Consider the following 27,707-nt stretch of genomic DNA (forward strand, 5'->3'; position numbering starts at 1 on the left):
ATGGAATCAAGTTCTAGGCTATAATAATTATAAACAGATATTCATCTATATGGCTATCCAGGAATACATTCAGAAATCCTAGAGGAAGAAACCAATACAATATTGTAAAGCAATTATCCTCCAATTAAAAATAAATAAATTTTAAAGAAATTACCAAAAAGAGGATGGAAAAAGAAACACAAAAAATTTTAATTATCATAGGCTCTCAAAAAAAAAAATGTCTTGGAGAAAAAAATACAATTTTTCCTTGTTCTGAAATAAAGGTGAAATTCTTTAGTTCTAGAGTGACCAAATCCTGGGGGAAATGACTAGAACTAAAATTTTCACCATTGAAAATTTAACACATTGATGAATTAACAGTCTTAGGCAATCAACACATGGAACCTAGAAGTGGAGATCCAGAAAATATGCGCCTTTGGAGTTCCTCTCAGCACACTTGCTCTTTTACTCTTTAGTGTATTACATGGTATCACTTGCAGATTGTATTGATAAGTTGAGTTTTAATGAAAATGACAGGATCTATCTAACCCAGAAGCTTAAAGATGATAAAACCTTCTGATAAAACATAGTTCTTGATAAAAGAGATTGTTCAGAGTTTAAAAAAATCTGAGTAGCCTCCTGCTTTGTTTTCTTTTCCGGCAGTTAAAAGGATTATAGGATGTACATCTCTATCTGTATTCTCTGTGCAGATTTTTCCGGGGCTAAATCCCAGAGAACATCTATAGCACAATAGGTGCCTTAGATTAGATCATCACCAATACCTTTTATAAACGTACTAACTTGTACTCATTTGGGGTTTTTTTGGTGTTTGTTTTAGGCACCTAGTGACAATGGCTCTAAAATCCAAAGTTTTATTTTAGAATGGGATGAGGTAAGTACATTTGAACTTTTAAAATTAGCCTAAAATGTATGTGTACCTTCAGGCAGAAATACCTTTCTGTTTAATAATTTTTTCCTCTTTAAAAACAATATGAATGATTTCATGTGGTGCTTGAGTCAGTTGATGGTGTTCCTAGAAAATGTTACTGACCAGACCTCCTGATGTTTTAGTTTCTTCCAACTAAACCAACCGTCAAAGCAATCACTTGGTTAATTAACTTGATGGAATATTTTCTTTCACATCAGCCTTAAAGGCAAGCATGTTTGTTTACTGTGACTGCTTTAACAAATTACCACAAACTGGGCGCCTCAAAACAACACTTTTATTCTTATAGTTCTGGAAATCAGAAATCCAAACTGGCTTTCACTGGGCCAGAATCAGGGTGGCACCTGAGCCCTGCTTACTTCAGGGACTCTAGAGGAGAACCCATTGCCTTGCCTTTTCCAGCTCCTGGAGGCTTCCTCATTGCTTGGTTCATGGCCACATCAGATTGCCTTTTCTCCCCCTGCTGCCCTTATCACATGGTCATCTTCAGGTCCTTCTCTGCCTTCCTCTAGAAGAGATACTTGTAATTCCATTAAGGAGGCACCCAGATGACCCAGCATAATCTCTCCACTCTCAGGAGTCTGACTTCCGCCACATTTATACAGCCTCGGCTGCCATCTGAGGTCATATTCACATGTTCCAGGGTGCAGGATCTGGGTGTCTTTGGGGGCCTACCACAGCAAGCATCCTGGGCTCTACTATTCAGTACTTTGTTTTACTGTCATTTGCCGTGTTCTCTTTTGCCCTGCTGCTTCACTGCAGCAAAGAGGAGGGGCCAGAGGGGGTAGAAGAAATTCCAGCCATATATTAAAACAGTAATGAGGCGCAGCCCAAGGAAGTTTTATTCCAGAAGTTCTAAGTGAATACAGAATTAGACAGTCTATTGCAGTATCAGAGTAATTGAGAAGAAAAACCATATCATCTTGATTAATTATGACAAGTATTTGATAAAATTTATTACCAGTTTCATTTAAAACTCAAATTAGGAATAAAAGGGTAATCCCTTATTTGATAGTTTTGTATTAAGAGAAGTACTATCAGTAAACAATAAAAGCATTTCTAGCCAGACAAAAATAAGTCAAAGTTACCAGTTTTTCCCACCTTTATTTGACATTCCTCAGGAAATTATAGCTTAACAGTATCAAAAAAAAAAAAGAAGTAGAGCTATGGTGGCTGGCCTGGGGGACAAAATTATCATTGTTTAGAGATGATATGAGTTTCTATTTAGATAACTCAATAGAATACACTGTAAACATTATTAAAACTAGAGTTAAATAAAGCAACCAAATTCAGACTAAAGATTTTCTGACAGGTCACTGTAACCTTTTACGTGTATGTATGTGCATGTGTGTGTGTGTGTGTTTTAAGTCACTTCAGACTTTTTGTGACTCTGTGGACTGTAGCCCACCCGCAGGGGTCCTCAGTTGAGGAGATTATCCAGGCAAGAATACTGGGGTTGCCACGCCCTCCTCCAGGGGACCTTCCCAACCCAGGGATTGAACTCGTGTCTCTTATGTCTCCTTCACTGGCAGGCGGGTTCTTCACCGCTAGCGCCACCTGGGAAGCCCTGTCCTTTACCTCTACCACACAACAGAGAAATGGGTAGAAAATAAGAAATTTGTCGATTTTATATAACACTTAAATTTCTGAAGCTCTTCACTTGTCCTAACTGCAGACTTTTCTCTCTCCCATCTTAATACATATAATGGAGTTTTTCTATCTATTTATACTTTTTCAGTGTTAAATCTAATCAGTAGTAGCATCAGTCTTTACTTTAAGGATGTTGAGCAGCTGTCTAGGTGGTTTGAAGATGCATAGGAGGGACCTTTTCTAAAACTGTTTGCATAGAACTTCATAGGTTATGAAGAGCAGCCAGATATTCATGTTGAAGATCAACCTATTTCTACCACTACCAGTCCCCCCATAGAGTTGTGGGGTCCATACCCAGAAAGAGTTTCTTTTATTAAAAGCCAGAGGTTTAGCATCAGCTCTAAAATGGGATGTTTAGTTCAAGAAGCTATACAGAGATGCCTACCCTTTGATTTTTTAATTTTGCATTAATGAACGAGTGTCGTATAAAGGATGTGTTATCTCAACCTTCTCTTAAGATTCATGACATGTATGTAACGAAGATGACTTTAAATGTATACTAGCTAATATGTTACTGTCAGGAATTAATGTGGATTTCGTTTTACATTAATGTACAGTGATGTTTAAAAACTTTCTTTTAGGGAAAAGGGAATGGAGAATTTTGTCAGTGTTATATGGGCTTACAGAAGCAATTTAAAATTACTAAACTGTCACCAGCAATGGGTTGTAAATTTAGACTATCAGCCAAAAATGACTATGGTACAAGGTAAGATACATTTTAATATAGGTATTTTAGACTGTTCATTTGTATAAATTATTTACAGTCCAAATTAACCACTAAAAATTCTGCCTTAGTTTATTATCACTTTGTTGATATGGTTAAGATGTGTTACTAACCTAGCAAAAGCTATGAGAGAAATTTAATTATGTAAATGGCAGTTTTAAAAGAAGAATAATTGATTGTTAGGTATCTGACCTAGTTACCATAAAGATATTATCACATCAAAGATACATTCCTGGATTATGATTCATTATCAAATTTATCATTTTCACCAAAAATGTCATTTATCAAAACTGTGTTCTTTGGCTTTAGAAAACTAACTTTTCTTCATTCCTTCTTAAAAACCATTTGTTTTGACAGCGGTTTTAGTGAAGAAGTCTTATATTACACCTCAGGCTGTGCCCCATCTATGCCAGCAAGTCCTGTATTAACTAAAGCTGGGGTTACTTGGTTATCCTTACAATGGAGTAAACCCTCAGGAACGCCATCAGATGAAGGAATTTCTTACATTTTAGAGATGGAGGAAGAAACTTCAGTAAGTATATGTATTTTAAATAGGGTATTTAGAATATTTCAGTGTGACATTAATCCTGATACACTAAATACCGCCACAATAGCCAGCTCCTTCCCCAGACCCTTTGAAACCTTGGTTGGTTACTGTTTGGAAAGGACTGGAAGTGAGGAACAGCTCAGTCTTTTGCTTTCTCAATATGTTGGAGGGGGGTTTGTTTTTTATGTGGGTGTGTATATTTGCACTTTGTGCCTGGGAACAACACGGACCCCATGTAAGTATATATGTTTTGGGGAGAATAAAGAGAGGGCAAGATCATCACAGCCTTAGACCAAGCAACTCTAAAAGATAAGAAAGAGCGTGTCTGCGTTCTCCACCTGTGTGCAACCGCTGCTTCCCCAGGTGCCACAGAGACGAAGAGCCTCACGTGATACTGTCCAGTTACAGTGTCTCATCTCCGGTGAGACAGCGCTGAGCTGAACAAGTGGTAGACTGTCCCCTGTTAGTTACCTATAGCTCCATAGCTTTTCAGAGTTACTTTGAAGCAATATGAGTTGAAAATAGTTTGGTCCATCCTAGATATATACCCAGAAGAATTGAAAATATGTTTGTACAAAACTCTGTACCCCAGTGTTCATAGCAGCATTAATCATAATAACCAAAAAGTAGGAATAACTGAAATGTCCGTCAACTAATGTTAATAATTGGATAAACAAAATGTAACATATCCATATAGTAGAATATCATTCAGCCATGTAAAGGGATAGAGTACTGACATATGCCACACATGAATGAGCCTTAAAAACATCATGCTAAATAAAAGAGCGCAGTCTGATCCCATTTATATAGGTATTGGCAAAGTCATAGAGACAGAAAGTATATTAGTGTACAAGAGAAGAGAGGAAGTGACTGCTAACCAGAAAATAAAGGTACTTTATTTATTTAGGCTTTATTCTGGAACCAGGAATTAAATGATGGTTTTACAAGCTTGTGAACATACTGTAAACCAGTGAATTTTATACTTTAAAATGGGAATTTCATGGTTTGTGAATTATGTCTCAGTTTTTTTTTAACTTTTAAAAATAACATTGTGAAAGTAGTGAAGCATTGTCCCTAGGGCTAGAAATAATAATGCCAAATCTAAATAACATCTCAACCTGCCAGCCCAACCAATCATTCATCTTTCACCTAAACACAAGTGTGTGTGCACGGAGAATTAAATATGTTAAATAGTTATAGTTTTGTTTAATTCTTGCAACGTCCATCTGGGAAATTCACCTTAGTTCTAGGGATAAGCTTACTGATGGTGATGTTACCATTGTCTCTGATTTTCCCTCAACACGGAGATCTTCTCTTGGTTACTGTATTTACTGAGAATAAGTGGGGGTCTTCATCCTCCTACAAGTGGTCAGTAGCATTTCTTGATCTGTCTTCTCAAGATAGAAACATCAAGGAGAAGATTACAGTCAACCAGGCATTACTCACATTGCACACAGCAGAAGATGAAGAGGACCTGAATCTTTTCACATATTGCTTATTCCCCGTATTTCTGCTGTAAGGCATCTAATAAAGACTTTTTTTCCCTTTCCAGGGATATGGTTTTAAGCCTAAATATGATGGAGAAGACCTTGCTTACACAGTGAAAAATCTCAGACGTAGTACAAAGTATAAATTTAAGGTAAGCTTTGAAAGCCCTTGAAAGGTTTATTGTTCTTACTGTTCTGTTTTAAAACCAAGTACATGCCTTATTCTCATAATTTTAAATCTTAAATATTTTGGCCTTTTCTAATGAGCTTTATTGTTTTACTTTCTTACTATATAATGCTTCTCAAACTTTATGTATTTAAATTCAAAGCAGTCTTAATGTTTAACAAGACTCTGTAAAATGTAAACAAAACATCTTTTAAAATGTGGGTGTCATTGAACATAGTCAGAATATGCTTTTTTGGCAGGTATATCAGAAAAAAGTAATGCTGTTATGCTCTTTGAAGTGGTGGTCCACTTACTAGTAGCTATAAAGGTGATAAGATAACTACCATGTTTCTTTGCTGTAAAGTTGTTCTTTCTCCCTTTGTAATAAGTATTTTGCAAATACTGTATAGACATCTTGTTCCTCATCAAAGTCTCACCCACTAGTTTTAACATCCATTGATAATTCTTGCCCTAAATCATTCAGTAACTATGATTAATGGTTGCCAAGTGCTGGTTTTTAAAATTTCTTCTACATTGATTACTTGGCATTATACTAAAAGGAAAAGCTTTCTCTTCTCATTTATATTAGTATGAACTCATGGATTCCTGTTTACTGAGTGGGTTATATTTTGTTACTGTGGTTATCAGTTATGAGGTTCAAATTGTCTTAGATTTTGGGAGCCCTTGTCAAGCTGACTTCTAGTTTTTTTGACATGTCCCCACCCCATCATTCTTTGAGCCCCTCCTTTCTGGCACATGATACTACATTCTCATCATGCAGTTCTCTCCTTCAAATTTGACATTGACCCTTTCTCAGAGCACCTGAGACAGTGGTGTTAAGAAGTTAAGCAGACACTTAACACACTGTTAAGCAGACAGTGGTGTTTAGAAGTCAGGATCTGGGTAGTAAGTATACTTAATGCTATAGGATTTTGCTACTCCTAGGCCTCCTCTCAGTGGACAAAGCCAAGAACTAGATGTACGTGTGTATGTTGTGTGTGTATGTGTGTAGACACACATAGACCCTTTACATGCAGGAACACGTATTTCTACATACATATCTATTTTTAAAAGTCATGAGTTTGCACCCTATACCTCCATTTGATCTAGTGCCACAGATTAATTCTAATTTTCTCCCTGTCCTTATTTCTAACTGCCATCATCATCAGTGAGAAACTCTTCCCTGTTTATCACAGTATTTTACTTACTGGATAAAACCCCTCTTGCCCTCATAGCCTTCCCTAAAGTCCTATCCAGAGCACTTGAGTTTGTGCAGGGTGAATGCTGCTGCCTCCACCCAACCTTCATCCATCCCCTAGCACCCGTGCTTGTCTCACTGTCCCATCTGATGGCCTTCAGACTTAATTATTTTAGGAAAGTAGAGGTACTCTATATGTCATTCTTGCTCGTTGGAGGCCTGGAGATTCTACATATCATTCTTGCTCACTTGAAGCAATAGCAAGCTTTGAAAATTCTCCTGTGAGCATTTTAGGATTCTCCTGAAATCCTGAATCTTTCCAAGCGTCCATTCTAGGATATAGTCTATCTTTGACTTGGTCAGTGATACACATTGCTATTGCTTGGCAGACAGGGCCTTGAATTAGCTAATATACAATTTAATATAAGCCAGCCTTCATTTTCGTACAGAGGTTTTCCCAAAAAGGTAACAGGATGCTTACTAGTTGACAAATTCAACATTTGAATTTTCCTACCATTGTTTGTTTAAACAAATTATTCCCAATAAATGATAGAAGCCATTGTAAAGTGTTTTCACTATTAAAAAGAAAAGTTTTATTACTCCTTGAGAACCTAAGAAAGAAAATTTTACTGATATCAGGAAATTTGTTTATGTGGTGCATAATTATATCTGTTTTATTTTGGGGCTTCCCTGGTGGCTCAGACAGTAAGGAGTATGCCTGCAATACTTATTTTGTATACTAGCTTCATTTTCAAGACTTCTGGTAGCACTGGGTCATTTTAATTTTCAAATACAATTTTTATATTGACACAATTTACAAAGTATCTGAGGAATACATAGATTTATTCCAGTTTTCCTCTTACGATGTTGGATTGCATTTTTGCTTCAGTTATCATTATAAAACCTCACCACATGGGCTTCTCCATAGGGGAGCTACACACACCATCGTTTCTGCTACACACTTTGTTAGAAGCAAGTTATTAAGGACAATTCAAAAGGAGGAGGAGTTAAAACCTTTATCTTTTAAAGAGAGGAAATTCAGAGAATCTGACATTTTTTTAAATCCCTGAAGAATATTAAAAGAATAAGTTAAATCAAGCCTCGCCAAGTATCATCAGATTATATAGCTTGTTCCAGTGATGACTCTTATTTAGTATCAAAATATTAGACTCACTTGTATTTTTAGGACTGACTGAATACCTTAATTCTCTTCATATGTGCTGAGTTCCTTTTGAAGACAAGCAGTTCTCACATAAATCATTTGATTGACCCTATTTGTCTCCCATCACTTTGTTCATTAAGCCAGTATCATTAAGTATCAGACATTAATTATGTCTTTGTGTTCTCATCATAGGTTATTGCTTATAACTCAGAAGGTAAAAGTAGTCCAAGTGAAGTCGTAGAGTTTACGACCTGTCCTGATAAACCTGGAGTCCCTGTAAAGCCTTCAGTTAAAGGAAAGATACATTCACATAGTTTTAAAATAACCTGGGGTAAGATATTTTGCATATTTGTATGTCACTACTTTTATATTTGATTTAAATGATTTGAATATTTAGATCATTTTTAAGACACTTGAGTAGATTTGTTAGCTCAGGGAAGGTCAGTGAGAAATGTGAGACTCACTGTTTGATGATCTGCTTTATGGAGAGCATTGTACTCATACATACTAAGTTCAGGTTTGATGGAGGAAGAACTTGGGGTCAACTGTAGAACTCTGAGCAGGGGCCGCCTGTGTGAGATGAAAGATTATTGAACTCATAGCTAAAGTGTTCATGGCTCATTCTGGTTTTCATGAGAAATTAAAATCGCTTATTCATTTAAAACAAAAATGTATTGAGAATCTGCTTCTGTAAAAACAAAAGAGTAAAGAAGGTGCTGGTATTAATTTTTAAAAAGTCATTGCAGGTGATTCTTCTTTCTTTTAGAGCAGTCTTGAGTGTGGTGTTCTGTTTATTATGAGTTTATGTCATTTTTTGAATTGTATATACTCTGCCTAATACCACTTTTGCTTCTTTGGATAGACCCACCAAAAGACAATGGAGGGGCAGCCATCAATAAATATGTAGTAGAGATGGCAGAAGGTTCTAACGGTAAGAATAACTATTAAAACTGATAATCTATACCAGTCAGTCTACCTTTAGTCTTCATGGTTCTAAATTTTACATGATGTCTTTTCTTTCCTCTTGATTTTTTTCCTGTTTGTAGCAGATAAGATTTTGCCTGTTATGATCCACTTTAAGTTGTAATTTCCAGATATACAGTGACTCAAATGTAAGACTGCTGTATACTTATATTATTACATTTTCTTTTTTTTTTCTCATTGGTTTGCATTGCTCAATTCCAGTATACCTAAAGTCTTCTGAAGGTTAGCTCACTCAGATTTATACCCAGATGTATCAGAAAAATCTTCTAAAATTTAACTTACAGTAGTTTTAGTAATAAGTTCTTTGTCTAGTGAACTTTATTCTTGAATCACACATTTTTATCTTTATATCAAATGGCCTATTTCCTTGCAAAAAATAAAGATGTCTTTTAATTAAGACTAAACTTCCTATGGTATTGGTTTTTTCTATTCTTTGTGTGTTATAATGTTATTACTGGGCCAGTAAACACATTTAAAATGTTTAATTAAAAGCAAATTATCGATCTAAGTCAGAGTCTGTACAGAGTTACAGAGATATTTTACTTCAACAGAGCCATGCAAATTTGTCTAAGAAGCTGTACACATAAAGAAAATTACATCATTTCCAGGAAACTCGAAAAACAGGCTTAAATCATTTCTGACAAATTACATAAACGCTTACTTAGTGAAGTGAAGCTAGGATACCTGCCATGTCCTTGATACCAAAATGTTAACCATTACCTTGTCGCTGATGGAGCGTAATTCTTCCATCTTACAGGAAACAAATGGGATATGATATACAGTGGCGCTACTAGGGAACATCTTTGTGATCGACTGAATCCAGGCTGTTTCTATCGTTTTCGAGTTTACTGCATCAGTGATGGAGGACAGAGTGCGGTAATACTTACGTGTAGATTTTTTTTCTCAAGTTTGGTCAAATGAAATGAAATCATCAGATGCCACCTCAAATATTGAAATATATCCATAAAATGTATAACCCAGGTGGTTAAATTTTTAGTGACCAGACTAGCCTAATGTAGTATTTAGCTTGTAGTGAATATCTGTTGTCTGGTTGCTGTTTAGCTTTGGAAAAAATAGGTTTTAGAAAAACATTGCAGAAAATGTTTTGGAAAAACATTGCAGAAAATTTTATAAAGATAAATTTTAGGATGATGCTCAATTAACCCTCCCTAACAGAAATAGAAACAAAATCATTATTTAAACACAAATTCTAAATATACACTTATTTCAGAAAAGTCTGGCAATTATTTTCTTACTAGAGACAGAAATGGACTTAAATGTGCCATTGATTATATATGAGACATTTGTAATGTTCTGGAAAAGTATAATGTTTTTTAATAGGAGTGATTTTTTAATGAATTCAACCAATAATGTATCTTAGAGCGTTCATAATTGTTACTTTTTTCAAATGAGGTTTAATGCAATGAAAGTAGTTTTTTTTTTTAATGAATTAGCATCTTGTTGAAAATGAGAGTACAGTGAAGCTGAGTTGCAAGTCCTGTGCAACAGGCTTTGGATCCAATTGCTTCATTTTCTTTAATAAGAAATCTTAAGCGTGAGCCGTACTGTTTATAAAATGTTAAGTATAAACCCTAATACTGTGCAGATAATGAATATAGCACTGAGTTTGTGTCAGTGCTTTTAAGAGAATGTCTTTTAAAATAAAAGTTTTTTTTAGTAGCATAGAAATGAAAAGTAATACCAATTACCTGGAAAAGATGCTAAATACTTGAGAACACTTACCTGATTTTTAAATTAGTTTTAGAGTGAAAGAAAAGATTTTTTTGTTGTTAATATTAAATTAGCGTTTAGGTTGAAAAAGACAGTCAAGTGGTCAAAATAGTCTAAACCTCCTAAAAACACAGCAAACAGCATTGATAGAATGTTAAAATATTCTTTAGAAGAGATTTGTAGATCCATTTGGACACCAAAAATAATGTCCATTAGGTCATGAGGGAAGTTTTTTGTTTTAATTATGGAAGGAAGAAGAGAGTTCTTTGTTGGGGTTTGTTTTTTTTCCTGGTAACTTCGTACCTAGTAGGTACATAATAGTTGTCCTTATTTTACTTGCCTGTATAAAATTTGTGTTTTAATGATTTAATTAGATTTGATTTTATTCAAAACGTTATTCCTTTTCTGTTGATACTCAGATGCAAATTATTGGTGCAGTCTTTGTGTTCGTCTTACTTTCCTTTAACAAAAGCAGTCTGATTATTTGGCTTGGGGCATTTTTGTTTTGTTTTTGCTTTTGTTTTGGCAGGTATCTGAATCTTTACTTGTGCAGACTCCAGCTGTGCCTCCTGGCCCATGCCTCCCTCCCAGATTACAGGGTAGACCCAAAGCAAAAGAAATACAGTTACGATGGGGTAATTTTCATTTTGGTAATAAATTATAATTAAGTCGGTACTAAATATATTCCTCTTATTTAACTGCGTGAATCTTTCCACCTTTAGGACCCCCTCTGGTCAATGGTGGATCACCCATTTCTTGCTATGGGGTGGAAATGTCTCCTGCAGAAAGAGATGAACCCAGAGAAGTTTACCAAGGTCCTGAAGTAGAATGTACAGTGAGCAACCTTCTTCCTGGAAAGACTTACAGCTTCAGACTACGTGCAGCTAACAAAATGGGGGTAGGAAAACGAAGCTGACTGAATTATAAATCCCAGTGGTATATCATGTAGCATGTCATTGTGCCCATTATTTGACCATTTTGCTTTCAACATGTGACTCCAAATTTTACAATTTTTAATAAGCCTCTATTGATAAATGAGAATTCAGTATGTACCATAGCTTAACAGTTACAGAATATCAGTACTTTAAAACTCCAGTTACTAATATGTGACACTTTGAACTTGAGCTGAGCCTTTCAGGCAGTGCTAATGGAGTTTACTTGGTAAGAAGAGTAGAAACATGATCATAAGATGAAATACTTAAGAGTAAGTGTTTTGAGGCTGGTTGTACGCAGTGTTTATTTCCAGTTGACAACTACTTGTGATTCATTTTTTTTGCCTAAGGGAAAAAACTTACATTCTAAGCATTTCTGGTTTTGTGTATTTTTTGTTTTTGTTTTTAATTATCTCTGTATCTGTATAACTCCATAAAATGGACAGAATAGGTGATATCTCCATTTTACAGCTGAGGAAGCTGGGGCCCAGGAAAGCTCAACTCCTTGCCTCAGCAGTCACACACACTAAAAAGTGGGAGACATCAGTCACTCTGTCCGACTCGAGCCAAAACCCTTTCCGCTCAACTGTGACATCTCTCATCTCTCTGAATTAAAAGTTCTCTGAGGACCAACCAGTCACTTCTGACTTTGAGTTAGCACTGTGTTTCTTAAAACTACAGTATAATTAAAATTTCATGAAATTAAACTGACAAGTCTTTCCCCATTATGTCAGATTTTAGTAAACCCTGATGATCTTGGCAGCCCCTCAAGGCTGCAGTACATGGGGTAGCATCTTTAATACTAGTGTCTATAATCTGGGTTTTCAGGTTTGTGATAACTTATCAGAATCATCTCAAGTAAATATTTGTTCCCTATGTTTTCACAGAATGCATTTTTACACCCTACTAAAGCTGTTATTTAAGTTATAATTTATGCCTACAATCTCTTGTGCCTTTGATTGGTATTCATTTCTTCACTCCTGACATGATTTCTTCCTTTTATTCGACCTAATTCCTAAATTCCCCTCCCTTCTTACAAAAAATCAATTCATAAAAGAATAAGGGGCAAGGGAAGAAACCATAGTAAAAGAAACTTTAAAATAACCTCACATATTTACTTCCATGATCATTAATTAAATCTTTACTTTCTGTGATTTCTTTTAGGAGAATTTTATTATGACTAATTAGTCTTAAAGGAAAGGGATGATGAATTTAATTATCTGTGAATATTTATGGAGAGCTGTGCAATTGGTAGGTGAAAAATGAAAACACTGATTAATATTTGTTTTTCTAGTTTGGGCCATTTTCAGAAAAACATGATATTACTACAGCCCCTGGACCACCAGATCAGTGTAAGCCCCCTCAAGTGACGTGCAGATCTGCAACTTGTGCACAAGTGAATTGGGAGGTATTGTAATTTCCTTCACATATATTTGCTTTAAATGATTAAAATAATTTTACATAAAAGAATGAAGATACTATTCATCTCCATAAATTATAAAAAGAGTTAAGTCCTAGTTAAATCCACTTGGTAAAAAGTAAATTCTTTTCTCGCTCTGCAGTATTTAAGTAAGGTATATGTTTACAAGTATTTATATTCTTATTCATGATGGTGCCCCATCTCAGTACTGAGATATTTAGCCATGGTGCACTTAATTTTCAGAACAAACATTCATGGAAATTAGTGTATACTATTTCTCTCATGTTTATTATCTCCAGTATACTTACTGCATATAGTAGTAATCAATAATGATAATTCCATTTTCTGTTTCATTTGAAATTTAACAAAGAAAATAGCCTTGTATGATTTAACATTTATATTACTTAATAGAATTATTTCAAATTGTCTTATTTACCTTAAGATACTCTTTCTAAAGTGACTGAATCATATTTCTATGTCTGATTGAAAACAATTATATTTTTTGAAAACAAAGTTATATCTTTAATTCAGGTGGCCTTAATGAATAAAAATGTAATATTAAACAGTTTGTGTTCTGTTAAACATTCTTTTAGAAATCCAAAAACAGTTCAGTTTTTTATGTGCTTGGGGAAATGACATTTTTGCCCCAAAACTATGTAATCATTATCAGAACTTAAGACAAAAGACTTTATCCCCTTTTCTTAACTTTAAGGTCCCTTTGAGTAATGGAACTGATGTCACTGAATATCGATTGGAATGGGGAGGAGTTGAAGGAAGTATGCAGATATGTTACTGCGGGCCCGGTCTCAGTTACGAACTAAAAGGACTTTCACCAGCAACCACCTATTACTGCAGAGTCCAGGTAAAGATGGTCAGGGTCTTGACACTCTAGAGTCTTGTGTTTTGTGAGTATTTGCATAATTCTGTCTTTAACTTTGGGGCTCTGTTAATTTGTAGGCTCTGAGCATTGTGGGTGCAGGCCCTTTTAGTGAAGTAGTAGCCTGTATGACTCCACCATCAGTTCCTGCTATTGTGACTTGTCTTCAAGAAATAAGTGATGATGATATAGAAAATCCCAATTATTCACCATCTACATGCCTTGCAATAAGCTGGGAAAAGCCTTGTGATCATGGTTCAGAAATCCTTGCCTATAGCATAGACTTTGGAGATAAACAGCCTTTGACAGTGGGAAAGATTACAAACTACATCCTAGACAATCTGCAGCCAGATACAACATACAGGTACACAGTAAAAACTATCTTCATTTTTGCCTAGACCAGAGAGACACTTTAAATAGAATAATCATAAACTAAACCTTTTTTTTTTTTTAACATGGCGCTTAGAATACGAATTCAAGCCTTGAATAGCCTTGGAGCTGGTCCTTTCAGCCACATGATAAAATTAAAAACTAAACCTCTCCCTCCTGATCCACCTCGTCTGGAATGCGTTGCCTTCAGCCACCAGAACCTTAAACTGAAGTGGGGAGAAGGAACCCCAAAGACATTGTCAACAGATTCGGTTCAGTACCACCTTCAGATGGAGGATAAGAATGGAAGGTGGGTGTTTCTAATTGCTTCTTTACATAGTTTCTTAGGTCTTCTGTATATAAATTTTTTTAACACTAGAAATAAATTGTTTTCAAAAGCAGAAGTCTCATAAGAAATAATTTTTTTTAAGTATGCCATTTTTGAAACATCAGAAGATATAGTGAAGAGAGAAAATAGGGGAGCTGTTCTTTGGCTCTCTAACCCATTCACTCTCTTCAAGCTAGTAAAAGGAGCAATCTTTACTGCAAAATAAGTTCTTCAGTGCTGATTTCCAGCAAGAGGTAGTTTTTACAGTAAGCGGTTGATTGGCATAAGACCTTTGAGATCCTGAGGGTTATGTCTCACCCTCCTCCTTACTCACAGCGTGAACACCACGTGAATGCAGGAGTGCACTTCCTCACCGTCAGATCTTAGGCCCTCTGACGCATAGTCCAGTCCCCCGGCTGCTCCGGTTCTTCTCTGTTCTGTCCTTGGCCATCTCGTTACATGCGTGCCGTTTTATTCCACTAAAACATGCATTTGAATTACAGTGTTGCTCAAAGTAATTAGTATAAATTATTCAAAATCCAATCTGGGGTAGTAAATTGATATTAAATTTAACCAAAATAAACAATGCCATATATCTTCCTCAGTTGATACTTTAATCTTTTAAGAAATTTGTTTTGTTTTTGTTTTTTATGTTTCACTCAATTTGTTAGAAATAAATTTGTCTGTTTGATAGATTCAGAGTATTAGTGACAGTTTTTCCCAAGGTTACTTTGTTTTTTTGTATTGGGTTTGTATGTCAGCCAAATATTTAATAATGGAATACTCAAGGTACTTGTATATCAGTACTCCCTATCAGAAATAATTATACATTTAAAATAGCATACAGAATTAAACATCCTGTATCAATCATAAGAGCATTACACAGAGCAAATAGTATTGATCATTTATTTCCTAAAATCTGTGCCTCTCTGAATGTTAGCCTTTGCTCCTGGCAGAATTTTGTGTACTCTTTGTAATCTTATATCTGGAAGGAAGTTTTTTGCCTTGCTGCACATTTTTGTTATAGCTATTTATCTTTAATATATGTTGTTATTGTTAGGTGAATTAATTTATTCATATTTAGGGTTGTGCAAGATTTACTAGAAACATTTAATTGGTATTTGGTTGAAAAATAATAGAACAAAGATTCTATGAAGTAGAGATGATATTAGTCTATATTTAGATATTATTGTAGATATTATTCTATATTGTAGAACTTTAAGCATGATTAATGTTTAGCTAGAGAACTGTTGCAGGGTATGGGGTATAGCTTATGGTCTTTGTGGAAAATAAAGAAATTAAAGTGTTTTATGATATTGTAAATTTACCACATAAATTTCATGAATTAAATCAATTTAATATCTTTAGTTACTTTCCTTTGATTTTTCACAACTCTTCACATTTGTTGTGGGATTGTTTTGGAATGCTACCTTATCTGTTCCCTGACCACAGGTTTTTTATCATGGTTCAGCTTTTTACAACAGTGGCTTTGCCACTGGTTTTTTTAATCCTCTCAGTTTTAAAAAAAAAAATGTAGATTCAAAAGGCAAGGCTTATCCAATTACTACTTCTTGGAAACAGTGTTACTAATGATCATTAAGTATTCCTTCATTTTAGACTAACTACAATTTTCAGACTATTAGAACTACATGAGCATTCATTATTCATTCTCCAAAAATGTTTAAAACAGCCAGTTAAAAATGTGGAGAACACTCAGCATGTGTATGACCTATAAGACACTAAACTTTCCACTGGACAGTTCAGGTGGGTGGTCTGTGGGAAACTGTACACAGTGTCATCTCCTACTGCTAGGGAAATATTAAGGAAACCTCACTAAATCAATTAAAGTTATGCCTAGGAAAGGGAATTGTCTTTTTTATATGACAAACTGTATGCTTGTAACTCTAGTTAGAAATAATTGATAATGAAAATTGGATGTTCTGAGTATCTTTTAAGATGTATACATTAAAAAACAGCAGTCAGAAGCAAAGCTATACCAGAAGCCTGAAAAGAAACAGTTACTGTGATGGTATATACAATTTTGCAATAAATTTTCAGGAAACTATGGCAAATTGGGAAATTAACTAATTCTGTGATTTTCATCTGATGAAAAATAAGGGTTTATTGAGTGACAAACCATTGTGGCATTAAATTCTAGGAGTAACTTACTGCTCCTAAATAATGTCTGAGCTGTTCTTTTTTAGCAGTTTTTAAACATTTTTCATAAGGTCGTCAAGGTTTATTTTTCATAAGAGTCATTTCCATTTTAGGTTTGTATCCTTATACAGAGGTCCATGTCATACATACAAAGTACAAAGACTTAACGAGTCGACGTCCTATAAATTCTGTATTCAAGCTTGTAATGAAGCAGGGGAAGGTCCTCTTTCCCAAGAATATATTTTCACTACTCCAAAATCTGTCCCAGCTGCCCTGAAAGGTAAGTTCTCCATCTTCAAGTTACTTTCTTTAATAATAAATTATAATTTTAAATGCTCTTTCATAATGTACTTTTTGTACAGTTAAAATTTATCATCTAGTATGTGTCTAACATTTAAATTATAAAAAGGAAATGAGCTAGACAAGCCTACTTACTGGGAGTTTCACTTAATAATAAAAGCTATTTTATCTGGCATAATCAGTGCTGTTTTTTGTCACTCATCTTTTAAATAAATATAAAAGTACTAAATTGAATAGACAGGCTGGTTTTCTAATAGGGCCATTTACTGTTTTCACTGTTGTTATTTAAAGGAAAAAAAATCACAATCCTTGTTGTTTTGAGTCATTGCTATTTCATTTATTTGGATTTCAGGAGGAAAGTCAAGTCATCTGTTCAGCAAAACCTGAGTACTAAGTTAATTTGAATTTTTGAGTCAAATTTACATACATATTCACACATTTGTGCATGTAATATATATTTAAGATTAATTTCAGCAGAGTTCTTATTTTAAAATGACCCTGGCAAGTATTGTACTTTGTGCATTTAGCCAAGGAAAAAACTGAAACTCCTGTCCCTCTGGGGACAAATCACAAACACATCTAGTACAGTGTCCTGGATCATATACTTGAATGTACCATCTGTTAACCGGACCCATAACGGCAAGATTGTTCTGGAATACTCCTCCTAGTAATGCTGATGGCTTTCACGGAGTTATTTTCCTGTTCCTTCATCTGGTTTAGTTGTCTCTGAACCTTAAGAAGATTACTGCTTTTGACACCTTCTACCTCACTACTGAGTGAGGTAGTCATATGTGTGGCCAAGAAGTTGGGGGTGTTTTTGAACTCATTCTCTAAGGAAATTTATTAAATTATAAAATTTCATGTCCTGGTTATGCTCTTTGAAGTACCACCATAAAAGACGTTGTAGAACTACCACTAGCTTTTTAGCTGAGTGAAAACAGTGCTTCTCTTGACAGATCTTTTGATGAGTCTGCATTATAATGTTATAGATTGCATGTTCTGGAGGATGGTAAGAGTTAGCCATTGACCATTTCTCGGCAAATTTCAAACATTCACTGATGCTTACTTCAAGTTTATAACTAGGTTTTAAAGTCTGTTGATTTTGATTAAAACAAATGTCCGTGTGATGTGCCAAGTGAAAAATCAAGTCAAGCAGATTTTATTTGTATTTCTTCTCTACAGCCCCCAAAATAGAGAAAGTGAATGATCACATTTGTGATATTACATGGGAGTGTTTACAGCCAATGAAAGGTGATCCAGTTATTTACAGTCTCCAAGTTATGGTGGGAAAAGATTCAGAGTTCAAACAGGTATGTGTCAAAATATAATTCTATAGATACATGTTTTTACCTTTTTTCACTTCAATGTATTTTCAGTACAAGATTTGACTAACCTTTATCTTCCTAATTCAGAAACGTTTGTTCAGTGCTTACTGTGTTCCAAAGATTAGTAACTATACAGTATATCAGGATTCAAAATCTTTTAGGTATGAGCTGTACTTAAACAGAGTGTTCATTCATTTGATAGGCTTTATTGAACTCTGTGCCGGGCACTCAGGATATGCACGGAACAAAAAGTCCTTGGCTTCGTGCAGCTTACATTCTAACAGAAAAAAAGAGATACTAGAAGCAGATAAACACATCACTGTATCAGTGTTAGATAGTGATGAGCACAATGGAGAAAAAAATAAAACTGGATAAAAGGAGTAGAAAGTACTAGGGCAAGGGATAGCTAGTGCTGTTTCATGCAGGACAGCAGGTAACATTTGAACAGAGACTCAAAGGAGGTGAATATGGGGAGAAGAGTGTTCCAAAAAGCAGGAACAGTAGGTGCAAAGGCCCTGAGGTAGGAACATGCTTGTTAAATTTAATGGACAAGAAGAAAGTCACTGTGGCTGGGGCAGTGTGACCAAAGGGAGGAGTAATAGATGAGGTCAGGGAGTTAATCATAGAGGGTCTGTGAGTGGCATGGAGGTCATGCAAGGTGTTACAGGCCACGCTCCAGCATTTACTCCACGTGAAATGAGAAGCCAGTGGCGGGTTGTAGCCAGAGTAGTCACATGATCAGACACAAGGTCATTGTGACTAGAGTAGGATGAGGACAGATGCAGAGACACCACTGAGGAGGCTTTGACAATGTTGGTAATAGCCCTAGTCAGAGTGCAGAGTTGCAGTATGGAAGCCTAGAGGAAGTGTCACCTTCCCAGCCAAGAAATTTCAAAGACGGATTCCTGATAGAGAGTGAATAGCCAATGAAGTGAGGAGCTGTCAGTGTTCATTATAACTTAGAAAAGAAGTCTTTATGGTGCTCAAAAGCCTTATTTCTTTTAGGCATTTCATCTGCTTCTCCCTTTTTGCTGTCAAACTTCGTGATTTTTGAGGGCTTTTAAATTGGGTTGTTTTCAATTTAGTATCTAACCTTGTATTTTCTTTTCTCAGTAGAAAAACCAGTCATTCATCTGTTTTATTTCACTCTTGTGCTGTTGTAATTATTAATAATAGATTACTTCTCAATATAGGTATAATTTTTTCCTTCAAGTTTTGCTAAATATGGAAGCATAATTTCTTAACCAAAATTAACAGAAGGCCCCAAAGGGTCAGATTAAATTTGGAATGTGGTTGTTTTCTTTATTAAGTCATCGGCAAATTGACATGATAATTGGATTTGAATATAATTTACAGATAAGCAGGTTTCCTTCCAAGGAGGAAATCAAATTAATACTAAAGAAAATGTAATTGCACTACATGTTTAAAGGAAATAGGGATCCGACATTTGAGCAGTATGTGAACACATCACTACATGAAACAGCAGTGCTAATTGTAATTTAAAAGCTAAATTATCCCCATCAACACTCTTACTTTAGATTGTAAGCATACTGTAAGACTGATTTCCTTAGAACTTCATCATATATATGCATGTACATATGCTCATCTAAATCTCTTAAATGTTTATATAATTTTATAATTTACTGACAAATTATATTCTAAAAGTTTGAAGGTCATTTTTTAAGAGTTTGATCTCATTCGTGGAATTTAATATTTTACTTAAAATTTACTTGATATTCAACACACATGTATTAAATACTACACATGAAGAAACTGAGGCTACATTATTAATATTACTGTTCTTATTTTTCATTTATTACACATTAGCAAGCAAGCAGAAATAACTATAATTGACATTTTATGTAAGCAAACAAATAAAAGGTCATAATAAAGATAAAACACTTTATAAAAAGGAATGATTCCCCACCCCCACCCCCGGATTTTAGAATGTTTTCCAAAAGGATTATCACTGAAGGGACTCTTGAGGGAGCTGGTGACCTCTCAGGTGTAAGTTGAGTAAGGCTCAAGAATGGAGTGTGGAGTGGAGGAGGCCAGGTCTTGGTGGGTCTTTATTCTACAGCAATAGGAACTGTTGATGTTTTTAAGAAGGGGATTATTTTTTTTTAAGTTGGTGGTTGACTTTCTAGGTGAGCCTATAAAAACCTGTTTAACCTGTAGTGTTGCTGGTTTGGGGGATCTGAAAGCTAATTAGCGTGGCAGCAACTAGTACTTCTGACCCTAGACCACACTTATAGTTCTTTATCTTCTTCCCTTTTCCGCCCTGTTTGATCAGTCATTGGCTTTGACCAGACTTCCCACTCTGTAGCACCTCGCCAAGGCCTGGCCTAGTTCCCTAAAATTACACTCTTGCCCTGACTCTTGTTCCCTCCCTCACATACATTGTAACTCTCATCTCCACAGGATAACTGACCTTATGGGCATTGGGAGAAAATTTTTTTGCTTGGAAAAATTCATATCAAAAGTCAAGTGTCTACTGGCTCTTTGATCCTCCCAGCATTGTATACATTTTTTAAACAAGTGCTTTTTAACCAAAGCAGCATTTCAATTGGTATAACAGGGTGAAGTAAAAATATTGGGGGACAGTAGAACCACCTTCAAAGTAGATAACTCCCATTTGGGAGTCTGTATCTGAGACCAAGCTCATTAATGTTACAAGTACCAGGAAAATTAATTCAAATTGGTGTATAAAGTATAAATCCTCTTAGAGAAAACCCTGTAGGTAGGCAGATTGATCCAGGAGCTTAGTGCAGTCATCAGGGACATAGTTTCTCTCAGTGTTCATTGCCTGCCATGGGGAACTCTTGCTTATTCATATTCAGCGAAATCCTGTATCTACAGTTACCTATAGGATGTCTCCCTGTTTAGACATCTTCCCAACATCTGAAACAAAATGATCTTATCATCTTCCTTCCCAGTCTCCTCTCCAGCTTCCTCCTAATTTATCACTATCATAAACACTTCGGTATCTGTAAACACTTCCCTGATAGCTCAGCTGGTATAGAATCCACCTGCAATGCAGGAGACCCTGGTTCGATTCCTGGGTCGGGAAGATCCCCTGGACAAAGGAATGGCTGCCCACTCCAGTATTCTTGCCTGGAGAATTCCATGGGCAGAAGAGCCTGGTGGGTTACAGCCCATGGGGTCGCAGAGAGTCAGACGCAACTGAACAACTAACACTTTCACTTGAAACCTTGTGCTTTTATCACCAGGAGGCCCTGTCATGCCCAATTCCCTCAATCCCTCACTCAACCTTACGATCAGGATTCCTTAGACACTGTTTAAATAGCGCACAGTAAAGCCCCTGTGGAATTAGACCTAAGTTTCCAGTTAGTGTAGTAATATGCTCTTCTTCTCGGTGTCAAATCGCCTCACCTGTCACCCTCATGCCATTTGTTGAGGCTTTTTCCCAAATCATTTTACCGTGATCATTTGGAGACAAATGGAAAGTAAAGAAAATTTCAAAGGCAAAAATGAGTATCATCTACTGTACCTGTAGGACAAATACATATTTTTTAACTTTTACTAAATTGACCCATTGTATATATATTGTTTCACACTGCTTTCTAATACAGTGTTCTGATTTACTTAACTTCATCCTTTTACCATCACTGAAACATAAATCATTTCTATATTCCCACTTCCTGAAATGCTCATCTGCCTCTTCAGGACTAAGGCATATTCAGCATTTTTTAAAGATTCATTTTTCAATAAAAATTCATTTATTGAATGAATTTATGAATTTATATCTTTTCAGTATCTACCAATATACATTTGATATATACATAGTCAATACTAATATAGTGGCCTTTTATTAACAAGTACCTATTGTATGCTAGAGACACAGAATTGAGGGAAAGATCTTACCTTGCTCCATTGGGAGCAAACCAGTATGTAAAAATTTAGATTTATAACACAGATACAAATAAGGCAGCCAAAATTGCCTGACCTTACTTGTAACCCACCAGCTAGCTGGGGAAACTCAACTGGGAAGCCACTGAGTCTTGGTCTTTTCATTTAGAGAATGAGTGAAGGGATTCAGTAATGGAAGTGAGAGCTTCCATATATTGAGCACTCACTGTATGCTGGGCACTGTGCTAAGAAGCGCCGTAACAGATTAGTTTCCATACAGGATGACTGCTGTCACACCATCACGGCGTGTGCAGGGGTAGAGCAGAGCTCGGAGCCCAGTCCCTACAGTCACTAGCACTCTGCCTTGAAAATCTGTGGAATTCCATTCCTATTATTGCCCTTCTGGGGGACTGAGCAGAGGAGTGGGTTTTAAGATCTAATTCTTTGGTTCTAAGTGATCTCTCACTTTAAAGTTTATAAAATGATTTGCCACAGACACCTGTAGCAAGCTCTCCTTTTTTATTGTTTCATTCATCACATCTGTTTGAAACATTACAGAAAACCAGTTTTACGAAGACACCATGGGAGAGGAAGCTGAGACACTGCTCCTCTTTTCATGGAATGGCTTCACACAAGTTTGACTTCTTACATTTGGTAAAACCAGAGAAATGCCCGTGGACTGATTGTGCTTATTCTGTAGCTACCCTGGGGGCACATCTTCCCTCTTCAGCTGGTCTGTAAGCTCTGTGAGGGGAGATGGCACACCCTGACTCTTCAGATTTCCCCTGCCATTACACAGCAAACAGTTGAGTTCTTTAATATATAGGTATTTTAAAACCTCATTTAAAAGAGCCAGGCGGTGGCTATCACATGCTTCCATGTCAAAAATAACTCTAAACCTAGCCAGTCTTAACATAGATTTTCTACCCAGCCTTCACATACAATTCTCCTTTCCCCATGTCTTGCCATCAGATTTACAGAGGTCCTGACTCTTCATTCCGGTATTCAAGCCTTCAGCTGAACTGTGAATATCGTTTCCGCGTGTGTGCCATTCGCCAGTGCCAAGACCCTGCAGGGCATCAGGACCTCGTCGGTCCCTACAGCACGACAGTGCTCTTCATCTCTCAGAGGACTGAACCACCAGCCAGCGCCAGCAGAGACACTGTGGAAAGCACGAGCAGCGGGCGGGCGCTCAGCGACGAGCAGTGCGCAGCCGTCATCCTTGTGCTCTTTGCGTTCTTTTCCATTTTGATTGCCTTTATCATTCAGTACTTTGTAATCAAGTGAAAATATAACTTTATTTTTAATATTACATTTTATTTTGTCATGTACTAAAATTATTTCTGTATTGCTTTTACAAAAACAGTGGCATTAAGCACTGGCATTGAGACTCTAGTACATCATTTTGGCCATTTTTAATGCTTTATATTGCTAGGTAGAGGCTGGCACCTTATTAGAATGCAAGCCACAGAAATAGCAATTTTCGGCTTTTTGTTTGGTTGGGGCTCTTTTTTTTTTCCTTTCTTGCTTTTTTTTCTTGTTTTGACATGCCTTCTTGTGAAACAAAATTTCTGAGAGGCAACAATACAATATATAATTGATATTTTGACCAATCGGCATGAGTGTAACAGTGACATCCTGATCTGTTTGTTCTAAAGATTATTACCTAGTGAAAAATTCAGAATGGTTAAAATTCACACTAACATGCTATATAAAAATGTTAAAGTATGATGATGCTGTGAAAGCAATCTAGTGCTATATTTCTACCTCCTCATTTGTCTTAATTTGGTAAGTGGGATTATGATGAATAACTGGAGGGGCTTAGCAGACAAAAACTGGATGAAAGAATATGCATGGAAAAAAGCTTCTTGTTTGATAAATGTGGAGTTCTTCATTACAAGTATATATTCATGAATTCACAGATAAGTCACTTGAAGAAAGCACAGACAGTTTACTTGGCCTAAAAATATTTTAACGTTTACTCAGAAACACATCTTCAGGTCTTGAAAACATGGAAAAGAACAGAGGGCTTTTAGATAGTTAACTTTTTAAAAGTAATTCATAATCAATCCTGAATTTCAGACTTACTTTATTTTTGAGCCTTTGAACTCTACGTGTGTGTAAAAGGACATGCACGTACATATGGCTTTATATATATACCAAGTGTAGAAATATATATATATAACATACACACACAGACACTCTCACTCCATCTATCTGGTATAGGCTAATTTTGAAGAACTCCCGTAAGTTTTGCTGCTTCTCCCATAACTACTGCTATCACCATCAGAATTCATAATCAAACCTAACCTTTTTGTTTGGGGCACCAAATCTGAAGACAAAATTAATTTGCACCAGTAAACTTCAAGCTGCTTTCTTTCTTGAAAAACTAATGTTTAATGTAGTGTCTGTTTGGATACTGTTCCAGTTGTTGATTGCATGTGGTTAATGTTGCATTAGAGCACTTTGCAATTACATAATTCATTAATGTTTTGTGAGCTTGCATTTGTGAGTTATTGGATGATCAGACTGAATCTTGTCAAGTATCACATTGTACATCTTGCATAGATGTCCATGACTGCCAGTAATAATACAGTTCGTAATGAAACTATCTAAAATTCTTGTTTTACCACATCTGTTATCTGTAAAACACTTGTAACTAGCCTTTTTAATTTATTATTTGAATTTTAGGATAGTGAATCACTAATTTTTAGTTGCTGAGGTTAGCATTTTAGTGATTACTAAGCACTTCTGTCAGTCTTTGAAAAAAAGGACGTATGTTTTGTGCTTTGAAGATCCCTGAAGAATTTCTTCTATTAGAATGGGCATGTATTGTAATTGTTTTATGTCAAATGATCTGTGCTGTAGAAAAAAACATTAACTTTTGTTCAAAAAAGAAATGGATAAACTTGGCCTTCCCAAGTGGTAAGAATGATCTGTCACTATAAAATACTGTATGTTTACATTTTATTTAAATTTAATCTCTTATATGTAGGCTGATAACGTCCCCCGAAACAGTGATTGTTTTCTAGAAACTTCTGAAAAGTGCCACATTTGGCAGTACAAATGAGTCTGAGTGTAATAGCCCAGAGATTTCTATATAGTTGAATGTCTAAAATGGTAAAATGTGCCACTGTGGCAGTTACAGTGGCTTATGTTTTTCATAGTATCTCAAATGAACTCCTATTTTTGATAGTAAATGTCATTTAATAGTGTGCTTGCCATTCGAGCCTCACTGCAAAACGCGTGCAGAGGAGAAACAATTTTTAATGTCACCTTGATTTTACCTCATATACTGTACATTCCAAAAACTCTAAACTTTTTAAAGATTATAGACACACTACCAAACATATCACCTTAAAATTGTGTAAGGATGAACTTCATACAGATGGTAAAATATAATCTCATAAAAATACATAAACTATGTAGCAAAAATATCTTTAAAATCCATGGAAAATAAAAGTTGTATCATTCTTCTTTTGAGATATGTTTATTGTATTCATAAACATTATTTGCTGCCTCTTTTGGAGAATGAAATGTTTTTTTCCCTCTTGCAATTGGCTTACAACAGTTTTCTCAAAATAATTAAATCTTCAACAGGAGAAGGATCCATATTCAAGAAGGTCAAGTTTTATCCTAGTGAGCTGATTTTGTGCAACTCATTATATATAAAGAAAACAAGATATCTAATGAATAAAGATGGGTCTGAGGTAAACTTCCCATTGGAAAGAAAGTCTGACCTCTCCTCACCTGTCCTGCATTCTTTGCCTTCTTTCCCACCTACAGGGCCCAGAGCCAGGCCTGCTTTCCACCAGAAGGTTCAACATGCCCTCCTGCTTAATACCATAAAGTTCTCACACATACCAAGACATTCAACATCCCTTCTCGCTTATCTCAAAAGTTCCATCCCACAGACCTCATCCAGGGATACATTGCTTTTTAAAATCCAAGTGGATCTGTAATTGCTGCAACTGTAGGCACCATGAGAAAGTTTAAAATGTTAGGCTGTGGAAGAGGAGAAACTGGACGTAGGGACATTGCTGCATGGAAGCCACTGAGTTGGAATCCACCCTTGAGAATGATAGGATACTGGAGTCACCGTTCCACAGCACCTTTTTTTTTTTCCTATAGATTGGAAATAGGAATGTTACATGTTGTGCTTAAGCATTTTGTGGGTTGGTTTCCAACACGTGTACGTACCTTAACATCATCAACAGATTCTCTGCAGGAGGATCCCATGTCTGTGGTGGCTCAGTTACGCAAACAGGCTGCAAAAAGGAAATGGGTCTCCCAAACCTAACACTTGTCATCCTAGAATCTAAACACCTACCATCAACATAGGTGACCATAGTGCTTTGTGTTTTTTAAACGCCCGGGTCTCCCACATTGCAGGTAGATTCTTTATTGTCTGAGCCACCAGAAAGCCTTTAATATTACAGATTGAGAACAATCTGTATGTGTCCCTTTACTCATTTGTTTTCTCCCTGACTCTCTTAAAGGAGAAGTTGAAAGAAGAACTAAGATTTTAATAGTTGCAAAACAGTGTCTGCACTGGTGCCTTCAAATGTTTAGACGATATAAGGACTATTTTTCATCTTATAGATAACACGATGCTGTGGGAAATTTGCCAAGAGAAAAGTTTCAAAACATTTTAAAGCCACATGACCCATTCAAATTGTAATAGCATCTGTTGACCAGTCAGTGTGTTAAAGGTGTTATATTCAGTGTTACCTTAGTTATTTCACAGTCCTCTTAATTGCTCCATTAAGTATAAACTGAGGCACAGAGCATTATCTGCTCAAGATCACACGGCTAATAAGTGAGAAACCCAAGATTAGATATTTGAATCCATGTGACTGCTCTAGTGCCCCCGAACTTGACCACTATCCTCTGCTGTCTCCCAGAGAAGCCCTCAACTCAAGGGAATCAAGATAATAATTGACTTTAATTGCATTTATGATAGCATTTATTGAGTACTTCCTAAATGTCAAGCTGAACACCTCACCACATCCAAAGCAGCTCACAGTCCTCTTAAAACTGAACAGAAAGAAATCAGACTAAGAGAATCTGGTACAAAACAAAAACAGAAAAACCCTGAAAAAGAGCAATGAGAGAGGATTAGCTGCACTAAACTCTAAAGCCTTAGGAACTTATAATACCACCACACACATACACAGAAAATAGAAAGCTCGTAGTCCCAAGTACATAGAGAATCTGGTACAGGCATTTCAGACCAAACAAAGCTCTAATTTCTTTTCCTCCAAAATTTCATCCTTGAGTCCATGTCTGACATAGGGTGCAGCGTGCTTGGGGCTGGTGCATGGGGATGCCCCAGAGAGATGTTGTGGGGAGGGAGGTGGGAGGGGGGGTCATGTTTGGGAACGCATGTAAGAATTAAAGATTTTAAAATTAAAAAAATAAATACATAAATTAAAAAAAAAAACAATAACCAAAAACAAAAAAAAAAACAAAATTTCATCCTTGGATACACTGATTCCCATTTTGAGCCTCCACCCTGCCCTAGGTTTAACTCATTCTCTTAAACACTCATTCAT

At 35.9% G+C, this 27,707-nt stretch overlaps 1 protein-coding gene across 10 annotated transcripts in view; it reads left to right on the forward strand.

Moving 5' to 3' along the window:
• The window catches only part of FNDC3A (fibronectin type III domain containing 3A), a 114,315-nt gene extending 88,680 nt beyond the window's left edge, over positions 1-25,635 (forward strand). For all 10 annotated transcript variants that reach the window (XM_042254706.1, XM_060394335.1, XM_042254707.2 and 7 more), the window contains 16 exons: positions 818-871; positions 3,157-3,281; positions 3,657-3,831; positions 5,399-5,485; positions 8,052-8,190; positions 8,722-8,790; positions 9,601-9,719; positions 11,104-11,209; positions 11,297-11,472; positions 12,801-12,914; positions 13,639-13,788; positions 13,884-14,167; positions 14,270-14,482; positions 16,771-16,937; positions 18,140-18,267; positions 23,125-25,635. In XM_042254706.1, the coding sequence (XP_042110640.1) occupies positions 818-871; positions 3,157-3,281; positions 3,657-3,831; positions 5,399-5,485; positions 8,052-8,190; positions 8,722-8,790; positions 9,601-9,719; positions 11,104-11,209; positions 11,297-11,472; positions 12,801-12,914; positions 13,639-13,788; positions 13,884-14,167; positions 14,270-14,482; positions 16,771-16,937; positions 18,140-18,267; positions 23,125-23,439 (2,421 nt within the window). In that variant the 3' untranslated portion in view covers positions 23,440-25,635. The remainder of the gene's footprint in view (positions 1-817; positions 872-3,156; positions 3,282-3,656; positions 3,832-5,398; positions 5,486-8,051; positions 8,191-8,721; positions 8,791-9,600; positions 9,720-11,103; positions 11,210-11,296; positions 11,473-12,800; positions 12,915-13,638; positions 13,789-13,883; positions 14,168-14,269; positions 14,483-16,770; positions 16,938-18,139; positions 18,268-23,124) is intronic.
• The last annotated feature ends 2,072 nt before the right edge of the window (positions 25,636-27,707 follow it).

Source organism: Ovis aries, chromosome 10 (genome assembly GCF_016772045.2).
Source record: "Ovis aries strain OAR_USU_Benz2616 breed Rambouillet chromosome 10, ARS-UI_Ramb_v3.0, whole genome shotgun sequence".
NCBI lineage: Eukaryota > Metazoa > Chordata > Mammalia > Artiodactyla > Bovidae > Ovis > Ovis aries.